General features: G+C 37.8%; 1 protein-coding gene across 1 annotated transcript; it reads right to left on the bottom strand.

The window, feature by feature from the left end:
- Positions 1-886: 886 nt before the first annotated feature.
- akap17a (A-kinase anchoring protein 17A) lies at positions 887-10,341 on the bottom strand. Its single transcript, XM_039669976.2, has 6 exons — positions 10,205-10,341; positions 7,729-8,499; positions 7,503-7,651; positions 4,066-4,306; positions 2,410-3,154; positions 887-1,398 (listed from the first exon to the last, which is right to left on the bottom strand). The coding sequence occupies exons 1-5, from the start codon at positions 10,229-10,231 to the stop codon at positions 2,435-2,437; spliced, it is 1,908 nt and encodes a 635-aa protein (XP_039525910.2). The 5' UTR covers positions 10,232-10,341; the 3' UTR covers positions 887-1,398; positions 2,410-2,434.
- Positions 10,342-11,853: the final 1,512 nt, after the last annotated feature.

Genomic DNA, 11,853 nt, shown 5'->3' with positions numbered 1-11,853 from the left:
TATGTATATTAATTCTAATGGAAAAAATACCTCATAAAAATTATATAATTAATGCAAAGTATCATAAAACATTCTAAAAATTCTAAATAATAATCAGAAAATATTATAGAACAAAAATATATTTGAATGGTTATCCTAGGAAGAAGTAAAGTAAAATTTTAAGGCTTCGTCCGTTTTTGACCGGGAGGAAGCTAAGTGTAACCCATTTACGAAGAAGCCCAGAGGGTTAATTCAATTAAATTTAAATTTATTTTTATAGCGCTTTTCACAATACATATTGTTTCAAAGTAGGGGTGTGCTATATTGACAAAATGTCTTTTATTTTACTAACTCTGTTTTACAATGTCAATTTGATATCGATGTGTGATATCGATATGAACTGTGCAGAATACAAGCAAATATGACATTATAATAAAAGTATCTAAATGCAAACTTGTGTCAAAAACACCATTGTAAACAATTGATTTCCTTTTGTAAAATGTTCTATTGTCAAAAATACAAAAAACTAGCCCATAGTTTTGAACACTTCTATTTTCTAAATGTGAATTGTGTCATTGTATTGGAGCACACTAGCTTATAGATAACAGTATGGCTGACATACTCATACAAAAAGCCAAAAAAACAACTCGATTTGATTTCATGGGGACTTTAAGCATATCCATAGCAGACTGGTGGGAGTGGCCTTGGACGGCAAGCCCAGTGCATTATGGGTGTTGAAGTTATAATACCTGTTTGATATAAGACAGCCTCTCTGTTTTCTCTAATCTAATAAGATACCAGCGATTTCAAAAAAGTTTTCACATTTCCACTGCATAAGCAGCCAAGTTTTATTGACAGCCAGTTTTGCATGCGCTGATGTTGATGCAAAATGAATCAAGATACTCGCTAAAATCCAAAGCACTGCTTTATTGAGACCTGCCGGAAGGTAACTCGAGTTAAAACGAGTGACAAACATGTCCTTCAGTGGCGCTTCTGCCATAAAACAGTCTTCGTAACGACTTTACATGTGCGTTTCCAGCTTAAATAAAGTCCTGTGCTTGTGCCGAGGAAAACAAAGCTGGATCCCCCATTAAAAAAAAACACTATAAATCCAACTTCTACATAAGATTGAGAGTCCTACACAAAACTGCATTGAGATGCTTGAAATGAACAGATTAAACACTTTCAAAAAAGTCAAATTCAAGTCATAAACCAAGGATTGTAGTCTATGGAGTTTAATAACGCTGAACGAAACACTCTCAGAGAAAATCACCAATCAAAGCTTCAGTCTTTGTAAGGCAAACTTAAAAAAGAAAACGTGATACTAATAGGAAAAATACAGCCAGATAAGTTCAAGATACTGTAGCGTTTAATTCAAGCAGTGAATCTTGGTCAAGAACACGTCCAGGTCACAAAAACCTTTAAAAAAAAGGAAGAAATTCAAGTTCGGTTTAAAGGAAATGAGGCCTTTAATAAGAGACAAAATTTAGGGATTGTTTTGCATGGTGGCATTATTTTGAAATAAAAATTAATATGAAGTAATGATATCCAATATTGATGCAAAAATGTATTTTCTTTATGAAAAATATAATTTGCTGTGAACTATTATTTTTAAGCCTGAAAACAGGCTTTCGTGATTTTTATGAGAAAAGAAACTACAATCCTAAAAAAGGGCATACTTTTCATTCAGAAAATATAACTTGTTTGGGGAAAAATAACTAAAATGAAATCTTAATGATTCTAAATGGACTTGTGAATGTCTCTTATGAAGAAAAAAAACAGGCATAATTTTCATTATGAAAAATATAATTCGCTAGGGGAAAATAATGAAACATTAAATAAAACCTTAATTATCCTAAACAGGCTTCATGTCTTTTATGGAGAAAAAAAATAAAAATACAATCCTAAAACAGGCCTAGTTTTCATTATGAAAAATATATAATTTGCTACGGGAAGAAAATGAAAAAATAAAATCTTAATTATCCTAAAACAAAATGTAATTTGTTGAGAAAAATGTTAATTAAATCTTACTGATCCTAAAAAAGCAGGCCTCATTTTACTTAGGGATGGGCAGCGATTAATCGCATCCAAAATAAAAGTTTGTGTTTACATAATATATGTGTGTGTGGTGTGTATAAATAATTTGTATATATAAATACCCACACATGCATGTATATATATTAATAACTAATTTTTCTTAAATATCAAATATTTATATATAATATTAATTGTGAATAAATATATATAAAATATATACATGCACATATTGCTTAAATATATACATGCATGTGTGTGTATTTATATATACAAATTAATTATACACACTACACACACATATATTATGTAAACACAAACTTTTATTTTGGATGCGATTAATCGTTGCCCATCCCTACCTTGTATTGTGCTGAATGTGACCAGGACGTGCTTCACCTCACACGGCAGCTTCATCCTCCTCTCAGTGTCGTCGGGATCGGTGACGCGAGTGTCGGCGACGTCCTCGACTGGACGAGCGACTCCTGCTGTTGCTGCTGCGACTCTTGCTGCTGCTCGGCCCGTGACTGTCCTTCCTCGCCCGGTGGCGCCGGTGTCTCGTTGTTCGGCTCCTCCGCCCGTTACGACTGTGACTCCGCCTCCCGTGACTGTGACTCCGCCCCTCGTGACTCGGACTCCGCCTCCCGTTGCTGTGGCTCCGCGTACCGGTGCTATGACTCCGCCTCCTGTTGCTGTGACTCCGCCTCCCGCGACTCTTACTCCGCTTCCCGCTGCTGTGACTCCGCCTCCCACGACTCTGACTCCGCCTCTCGTGACGTCGCGTATGATTCCTTCGCTCGCGTCTCTCTCCGTCTGCTCGCTCCTCCACACTCTCCGGTTTCTTTGGTTTGCTGTCCTGGTTGTCCGGGTCGATCTCGCCGCCGTTGACCTGCGCGTGGCAGATCTGCAGGTCCAAGCCGATGACGGGAGCGCTCTCGATCTCGTCGGTGTTGGTGCTCTTCTTCAGCAGGTTTCCCAGCAGCCGGTCCCGCAGCTCACGCTCTTTCCTCTGGAGCTCGAGCGTTCGCTTCTTCTCGGCCTCGACGCGCCTCAGCTCCTCCTCCTGCTGTCGTCTGCTCTCCTCCAGCTGACGGAGATGCTCCTGCTGCTCCTTCTGCTGCTCCTGCTGCTGCTGCTTCAGGCTCTAAGAACACACACACACGAAATATGATTGATATTGTTCCAAATTCCATGTTTCCTTTTTAATTTTTATGGAATCTGTTTTAATGGTTAAATTAAATTTGAACATCTATTTAATTAAAATCATGAAACTTATACAATTTAACAGCAGGCGTTTGAGAACGATAATATTTTAGGGCCCTTTGATATCTGTTTTATTTCGGTCCAATTTCCATTTAAGTTTTTTTAATGATTAATTAAAATTTTAGTAATCAAAAAGCATGACTAAACTGAAATCATGACACTTATACAATTTAACAAAAATCTTTAAAAATGACATTTTAAGGCGCTATGAAATCCGTTTATTTTTTTTATTTTTTTCACAAAATCATTGTGTAAATTAAACTAAAACAAACTTTAATTTTGTTCCTAATTCTGTTTTTTTCTATTTAAATTTTTCTGGACTCTGTTTTAATTGTTAAATAAAAATGTTGTCATCATAAAACAGTGTCTTAATAATTTAAATCATTATTTAAATTATTTTAAAAATGGCCCAATTTATGTTTTTTTGGACTCGGTTTTAATGGTTAAATAAAATTGTCATCATCATAAAAGAATGTCTAAATAATTTAAATCATGAAACTTTTAAACTTCAACAACAATTATTTAAAATGTTTAACCAAAAAAAAAAAAAAAAAAATTTAAGGCCCTATGAAAATCTCTAAAATTCTGTTTTTTCCATTCAAATGTATTTGGACGCTGTTTTAATATATATATATATATATATACACTTTTTTATTAAATTACAATTAGTTATGATTTTTGATAATTTCATAATCTATCCAATAATTTTTCATAATTTCTTCAAGTTAAACCGAACTTTTATTTTGGCGGGTAATCAATGAAAGGGGTGTTGTCCGAGGTCATGTGACGCACCTTTGCTCGGCTCAGTAACTCCGCGATGAGCCGGATGGACTCCAGGTTCCTCTGAGCCAGCAAGAGTTTCCTCTCCTCCATCACGATCTTCTGGTGGAGCTTCTTCTGTTCTTCCTCCTGCTGCTTCTTCATCTTCTTCTGGTTCTTCTTCTCCTCTTTCTCCTTGATCTTCTGCTCTCGTTTACGCAGTTTCTCCTCCCTCTTTCTCTCCTTCTCCAGCTCCTCCTGCTCACGCTGTTTCCTGATGATAGGTGATAAAGTAAAATAGAGTTAGGTGATAAATATAGTTAGGTGATAGAGTTAGGTGATAAAGTAAAATAAAGTTGGGTGATAAATAGAGTTAGGTGATAAAGTAAAATAGAGTTAGTTGATGAAGTAAAATAGAGTAAGGTGATAAAGTAAATTAGAGTTGGGTGATAATTTAAAGTAGAGTTAGGTGATTATGTAAAATACAGTTAGGTGATGAAAATATACATCACCTATTGCAACATAATGATGTTTATTCGATAATAATCATAATATTATGAATATGTATTGCCATATTGGTGCATTCATTTCGTGAAAACATGATGATTAAAAAAATCATGTTTAAGGTATCAAAGTAAAAGTAAAAAAAAAATCAAAGCGTATTCTGGGTGGTTGCTAGGGTGTTGCTATGCAGTTTTGAGGGTATTCTGGGTGGTTGTGAGGGTGTTGCTATGCAGTTTTGAGGGTATTCTGGATGGTTGCTAGGGTGTTGCTATACAGTTTTGAAGATATTCTGAGTGTTGCAGTGCAGTTTTCAGGGTATTCTGGGTGGTAATTTATCACTCAACTCTATTTTACTTTATCACCTAACTGTAATTTACTTTTATCACCTAACTCTAATTTACTTTACTAGGGTGTTGCTATGCAGTTTTGATGGTATTCTGGATAGTTACTCGGGTGTTGCTATGCAGTTTTGAGGGTATTCTGGATGGTTGTTAGGGTATTGCTATGCAGTTTTGAGGGTATTCTGGATGGTTACTAGGGTGTTGCTATGCAGTTTTGAGGGTATTCTGGATGGTTACTAGGGTGTTGCTATGCAGTTTTGAGGGTATTCTGGATGGTTGCTAGGGTGTTGCTATGCAGTTTTGAGGGTATTCTGGGTGGTTACTAGGGTGTTGCTATGCAGTTTTGAGGGTTTTCTGGGTGGTTGCGAGGGTGTTGCTATGCAGTTTTGAGGGTATTCTGGGTGGTTACTAGGGTGTTGCTATGCAGTTTTGAGGGTTTTCTGGGTGGTTACTAGGGTGTTGCTATGCAGTTTTGATGGTATTCTGGATAGTTACTCGGGTGTTGCTATGCAGTTTTGAGGGTATTCTGGATGGTTGTTAGGGTATTGCTATGCAGTTTTGAGGGTATTCTGGATGGTTACTAGGGTGTTGCTATGCAGTTTTGAGGGTATTCTGGATGGTTACTAGGGTGTTGCTATGCAGTTTTGAGGGTATTCTGGATGGTTGCTAGGGTGTTGCTATGCAGTTTTGAGGGTATTCTGGGTGGTTACTAGGGTGTTGCTATGCAGTTTTGAGGGTTTTCTGGGTGGTTGCGAGGGTGTTGCTATGCAGTTTTGAGGGTATTCTGGATGGTTACTAGGGTGTTGCTATGCAGTTTTGAGGGTATTCTGGGTGGTTGCGAGGGTGTTGCTATGCAGTTTTGAGGGTATTCTGGATGGTTACTAGGGTGTTGCTATGCAGTTTTGAGGGTATTCTGGGTGGTTGCGAGGGTGTTGCGATGCCGTTTTGAGGGTATTCTGGATGGTTACTAGGGTGTTGCTATGCAGTTTTGAGGGTTTTCTGGGTGGTTACTAGGGTGTTGCTATGCAGTTTTGAGAGTATTCTGGGTGGTTACTAGGGTGTTGCTATGCAGTTTTGAGGGTATTCTGGGTGGTTGCTAGGGTGTTGCTATGCAGTTTTGAGGGTATTCTGGGTGGTTGCGAGGGTGTTGCTATGCAGTTTTGAGGGTATTCTGGATGGTTGCTAGGGTGTTGCTATGCAGTTTTGAGGGTATTCTGGGTGGTTGTTAGGGTGTTGCTATGCAGTTTTGAGGGTATTCTGGATAGTTGCTAGGGTGTTGCTATGCAGTTTTGAGGGTATTCTGGATGGTTGCTAGGGTGTTGCTATGCAGTTTTGAGGGTATTCTGGGTGGTTACTAGGGTGTTGCTATGCAGTTTTGAGGGTTTTCTGGGTGGTTGCGAGGGTGTTGCTATGCAGTTTTGAGGGTATTCTGGATGGTTACTAGGGTGTTGCTATGCAGTTTTGAGGGTATTCTGGGTGGTTGCGAGGGTGTTGCTATGCAGTTTTGAGGGTATTCTGGATGGTTACTAGGGTGTTGCTATGCAGTTTTGAGGGTATTCTGGGTGGTTGCGAGGGTGTTGCGATGCCGTTTTGAGGGTATTCTGGATGGTTACTAGGGTGTTGCTATGCAGTTTTGAGGGTTTTCTGGGTGGTTACTAGGGTGTTGCTATGCAGTTTTGAGAGTATTCTGGGTGGTTACTAGGGTGTTGCTATGCAGTTTTGAGGGTATTCTGGGTGGTTGCTAGGGTGTTGCTATGCAGTTTTGAGGGTATTCTGGGTGGTTGCGAGGGTGTTGCTATGCAGTTTTGAGGGTATTCTGGATGGTTGCTAGGGTGTTGCTATGCAGTTTTGAGGGTATTCTGGGTGGTTGTTAGGGTGTTGCTATGCAGTTTTGAGGGTATTCTGGATAGTTGCTAGGGTGTTGCTATGCAGTTTTGAGGGTATTCTGGATGGTTGCTAGGGTGTTGCTATGCAGTTTTGAGGGTATTCTGGGTGGTTACTAGGGTGTTGCTATGCAGTTTTGAGGGTTTTCTGGGTGGTTGCGAGGGTGTTGCTATGCAGTTTTGAGGGTATTCTGGATGGTTACTAGGGTGTTGCTATGCAGTTTTGAGGGTATTCTGGGTGGTTGCGAGGGTGTTGCTATGCAGTTTTGAGGGTATTCTGGATGGTTACTAGGGTGTTGCTATGCAGTTTTGAGGGTATTCTGGGTGGTTGCGAGGGTGTTGCGATGCCGTTTTGAGGGTATTCTGGATGGTTACTAGGGTGTTGCTATGCAGTTTTGAGGGTTTTCTGGGTGGTTACTAGGGTGTTGCTATGCAGTTTTGAGAGTATTCTGGGTGGTTACTAGGGTGTTGCTATGCAGTTTTGAGGGTATTCTGGGTGGTTGCTAGGGTGTTGCTATGCAGTTTTGAGGGTATTCTGGGTGGTTGCGAGGGTGTTGCTATGCAGTTTTGAGGGTATTCTGGATGGTTGCTAGGGTGTTGCTATACAGTTTTGAAGATATTCTGGGTGTTGCAGTGCAGTTGCTAGTAAATATTTTACCGTATTGCTAGCATGTTTCAGAAGGATACCATGCTAGTTGATGGATGGATGGATGGATACATGAGTATAAACTAAAGGCCATACCTCTCGTCCTCCTTCCGCCGCTCCTCTTCCTCCTTCTCTCTGCGTTTCTGCTCCTCTCGCTGTTTCTCGAGCTCCTGCAGTTTCAGTCGCTCCTGCTGTCGTTTCTTCAGCGAGGAATCACTCAGGTGTTTCGTCGTGTCAAAGGTCACCTGAGAGGATGAATGTTCATGTTATGCTTATAATTAACATCTTAAAGCTTCATATTTACTGCTGTATGAACCATCACCTTAATACTGCAGGCCACGGCTTTCCCATCATCCCCTTTCAGCATGAGCTTCATCCCTCTCAGAGAGTCCATGGCCTTCACGAACCCCGTGTGATCCAGATACTGCACGTACCCCTCAAAGTTCAAGTGCCCCCCGAACGAGAACGTGTTGAAGTTCTTCCCGGTCATCTCTTCCCGGTAAGGATCCAGCATGGGAATGTCGACGTTACGAATCTTTCCGAACCGCTCGAAAACGGTTTTGAGCATCGCTTCCGAAGGCTTGTCGGGAGAGCCGTCCTTCTGGGCGAACCATTTACAAGGAAGGCCTTCCAGATGAACGGTATCGGGACGCTCCCCCGGCACAGTCTCGTTCATATCCTTGGCGTCCCGGAAAAACGAATCCCAATCGTGGCGTGTCGGGAAATCGGTTTTGTTCTCGGCCGTGCGCACCTTCAGGACATCCGTGAATCCGCTCAGCTTGATGCTTTTCCCCTCGAGTTTGCTCAGGAGTCGCTTCACAACGCTCCTGTTCTCCACTTCGCCATCGAAGCGGATGAAGTCCATGGTGCTCTTGGAGATTCGGAGAGAGGAAAACTGGTCCGGATGAGCCATAGACTTCAGCCTCTCCATCACCTCCCAGTTGGAGATGGACTTTCCCGGCATCTTGAGGTGAGGAAGAGCAACGCTGATGGTCATTTTGGCGATGGGCTTCAGGTAGAGGTTGTACTCCGGACACAGATCCACGGCCTCCGCGGTGTCGGTGACTATAGACGTCATCGTGGACGCTTCAGACTGGAGAGAGAAAGAGACAGATCAGTCTTCACTTAAAGGAGTAGTTCACTTTGAAATGAAAATATTATATAAATATTCATTTTATCATCGGTATTTGCACTTTTATCATAAATAGATGCACTTTTATGATTGATATTTGCACTTTTATGATGTATGGATGCACTTTTATGATGGACAGATGCACTTTTATCATAAATAGATGCACTTTTATGATGGACAGATGCACTTTTATCATAAATAGATGCACTTTTATGATGGATAAATGCACTTTTATGACGGATAGATGCACTTTTATGACGGATAGATGCACTTTTATGACGGATAGATGCACTTTTATGATGGACAGACGCACTTTTATGATGGACAGATGCACTTTTATGATGGACAGATGCACTTTTATCATAAATAGATGCACTTTTATAATGATAGATGCACTTTTATCATGGAGAGATGCATTTTTTCATAAATAGATGCACTTTTATGATGCATGGATGCACTTTTATGATGGACAGATGCACTTTTATCATAAATAGATGTCCTTTTATCATGTATAGATGCACTTTTATGATAGATAGATGCACCTTTATCATAAATAGATGCCCTTTTATCATTTATAGATGCACTTTTATAATGGATAGATGCACCTTTATCATAAATAGATGCACTTTTATGATGGATAGTTGCACTTTTATCATGAATAGATGCACTTTTGAGCTTCAAACTGATGGTTGCAATAAAACTAGAACAAAAAATGACAAAACAGAATGACTAAAACTTACTAAATACGTTAATTAAGCATTTTTGAAACTTTCAGTGATACTTTCAGTAAAGATTCCTGTTAGTTGACTGGGTAACATTTCTACTTTTTGTTTTCACTAAAACAAAAAGTTAACTGAAATAAAGTAAATAACTGAAATAAATAAAAAAAACTTTCAGCAAAAATACTAAAATTACTAAAACGGAACATAACGCAACTAAAATTAATAAAAACACAGATATTTAAAAAAAAATAGACAAAACAAAAAGACCTAGGCCTAAAACTTAGATGGAAAATATAAAAATAAAAACTAATTCAAAATATGAATACATACTACATACATTCAATAATATATTAAAACAAATCCTAAAATAACACAGATCTGAATTTTGGAGGGTTTATATGTCAGTGGTTTTCTGACAGAACATCTCATGCACATATATAATACATTTCCATTACATAAACTCTTTTTTCAAATGTTTTGTGAATTTTGTCTATTATCCTTTGATAGATTTTAGATTCCAGCGGATACTGATGATCATGAACTATTACTGGATGATATCTGTACTAGTTATTAATATTACAACAAGACTAGTGTGTGGGAACTTAACATTCACAGCTCAGTCACCGATACAAAAAATCACAGAGTCTGTTTGAGAATTTATTATGATTTTAACACCATAATAATTGTTATAACCACGTTTTTTTTGGTGAAAAAACACGGTCCATGTGACTAATAACATCAGTACATTACACCTTACAGAGAGTCACTTGTTTTAATGAATCGCTGATTAGAGATCAGACACACAGTTAGAGCGAGAGATGATGATCATTATTGATGAGTTATTGATATCGGAATCATTGACCGGTTTAAACAGGCGACAGTGACACTCAGCTCGTGAGCACAGATGAAGGGAATCATATTTAGACACGTAAATGTTTACTAACCTTTCTGAATTGTTCGGACTGAAGCATAAATAACAACAGCAGTCCGCTCTCAGTTGAAACAAACGGACATGATGTTTACAGCTTCCGCAAACGTCACACGGAGCCGGAAGTTGGAGAGGAGCTCTGCTGCCTTCGTGTGGCGACTGTTTGACCTGCAGCTCAATTTACTTCAAATTCATCAAAATAAAGTTTAATCTGAATTAAAGTTCTCAAGACACATAATAATGTCAGATCATAAAGCAACTCTTAGATCATGATGTGATGTGATAAATAAATGAATAAAATAGGCCTATATATAAAAATAAAATAAAAAAGCATATATATATATATATATATATATATATATATATATATATATATATAATTTATGTTTAAAACAATAGAGAAATTATGCAACCTCTTTACACAAAATGATTAAAGAGACACAGGCAATCAAGCAATTATAATCTATCCTTTAAAACTAGAATTATTTTTAGAAAAATTTTCTTTCTTGCATGGGTTTCATAAATTTTTTTATTAAAAAAATCATTAGTTACATGTATATATATATATATATATATTAAATAGATTACATTTAATATATAAACAAATAATAGCTAATAATATGATGGTGATTCCTATATTAATTAATTAAAATATATAATAATGCAAATTAATATAAACAAATTTTAAATTTATAATATGATTTTTTTTTCATTGTATAAGTTGGATGTTTATAAAAAATATTTTTTTTATTTAAATTTACAGACGTGGTCAAGATCATATTTGGCATCTAAAATATTGAAAAACCTTGTTTTGGTGGACAGAAAAGTCGATGCATCATTCTTATTTCTGACTAATTCTCACCGATTATATGCAAAGTGGAAGTTTATGAGGTCTGATGTTGAAATAAGACTAAACTCAAACTCTGCACGTCAGCAGATCGAGAAACAATGTTAATCTTCTGCAAATCTCTGTTAACAGCGACGGATCCAGGAGATTTTTTCTCTTAAAAAATGCTTCTTTCTAATGGGAAAAAAGCCTGGATTCAAGAATTTGATCCAAAAATGAGTGAATTTTACAGCATTGATTTGACATTTGTACAATAGTAGAGTATTATAAGGTGTTTTGTGTTCATTTCTGATCCTGCCGCTCAGATTATGGAGTTTAATCTGCACTCTAAAAAATGCTGGGTTGTTTTAACCCAACTTTGGGTCAAATATGGACTAACCCAGCCGTTGGGTTAAATTTTTACATTACATTTTTAACCCAACATTTCGGGTTTGTCCATATTTGACCCAAAATTGGGTTAAAACAACCCAGCATTTTTTAGAGTGTGCCTGGTGTGTGTTAACTCATGACCTGTGTGTCACATGACCGATGATGTGATGTTTGAGGCTTTTATCCTGTAATTACTTTCAAACATATTTTTTTTACATTGCAAAGCATTTTGTTTTAAACTTCTTGTCTAATGGACTTCCATCCTCAACATATCCTGTAAAACATCTGATCAGATCCTGAATAATGAACTCACAGTAAACTTCAGTGTCATTCCTCAGTTTATTTGCTCAAAACTTCAGCGTTTGTTCAGACATGAATGAGCAAAACATCACGAGACACAAACACTCACACTGTCTGCAGGAAATGTAAACATCTAGTTGGAAGGATCT

This window comes from Pimephales promelas, chromosome 7, assembly GCF_988280905.1.
Source record: "Pimephales promelas chromosome 7, fPimPro1.hap1.1, whole genome shotgun sequence".
NCBI lineage: Eukaryota > Metazoa > Chordata > Actinopteri > Cypriniformes > Leuciscidae > Pimephales > Pimephales promelas.
Note: the sequence above shows the minus strand (reverse complement) of the source record. Positions and strands in the feature narration are given on the sequence as shown.

Bases quoted from the DNA above. Each gene is read 5' to 3' on its own strand.
- akap17a (XM_039669976.2), bottom strand. From the start codon at position 10,231: ATGCTTCAGTCCGAACAATTCAGAAAG. The intron at 7,652-7,728 runs GTGATGGTTCAT...TCATCCTCTCAG, and splicing joins CCGTGGCCTGCAGTATTAAG to GTGACCTTTGACACGACGAA. The intron at 4,307-7,502 runs GTATGGCCTTTA...ACCTATCATCAG, and splicing joins CGGCGGAAGGAGGACGAGAG to GAAACAGCGTGAGCAGGAGG.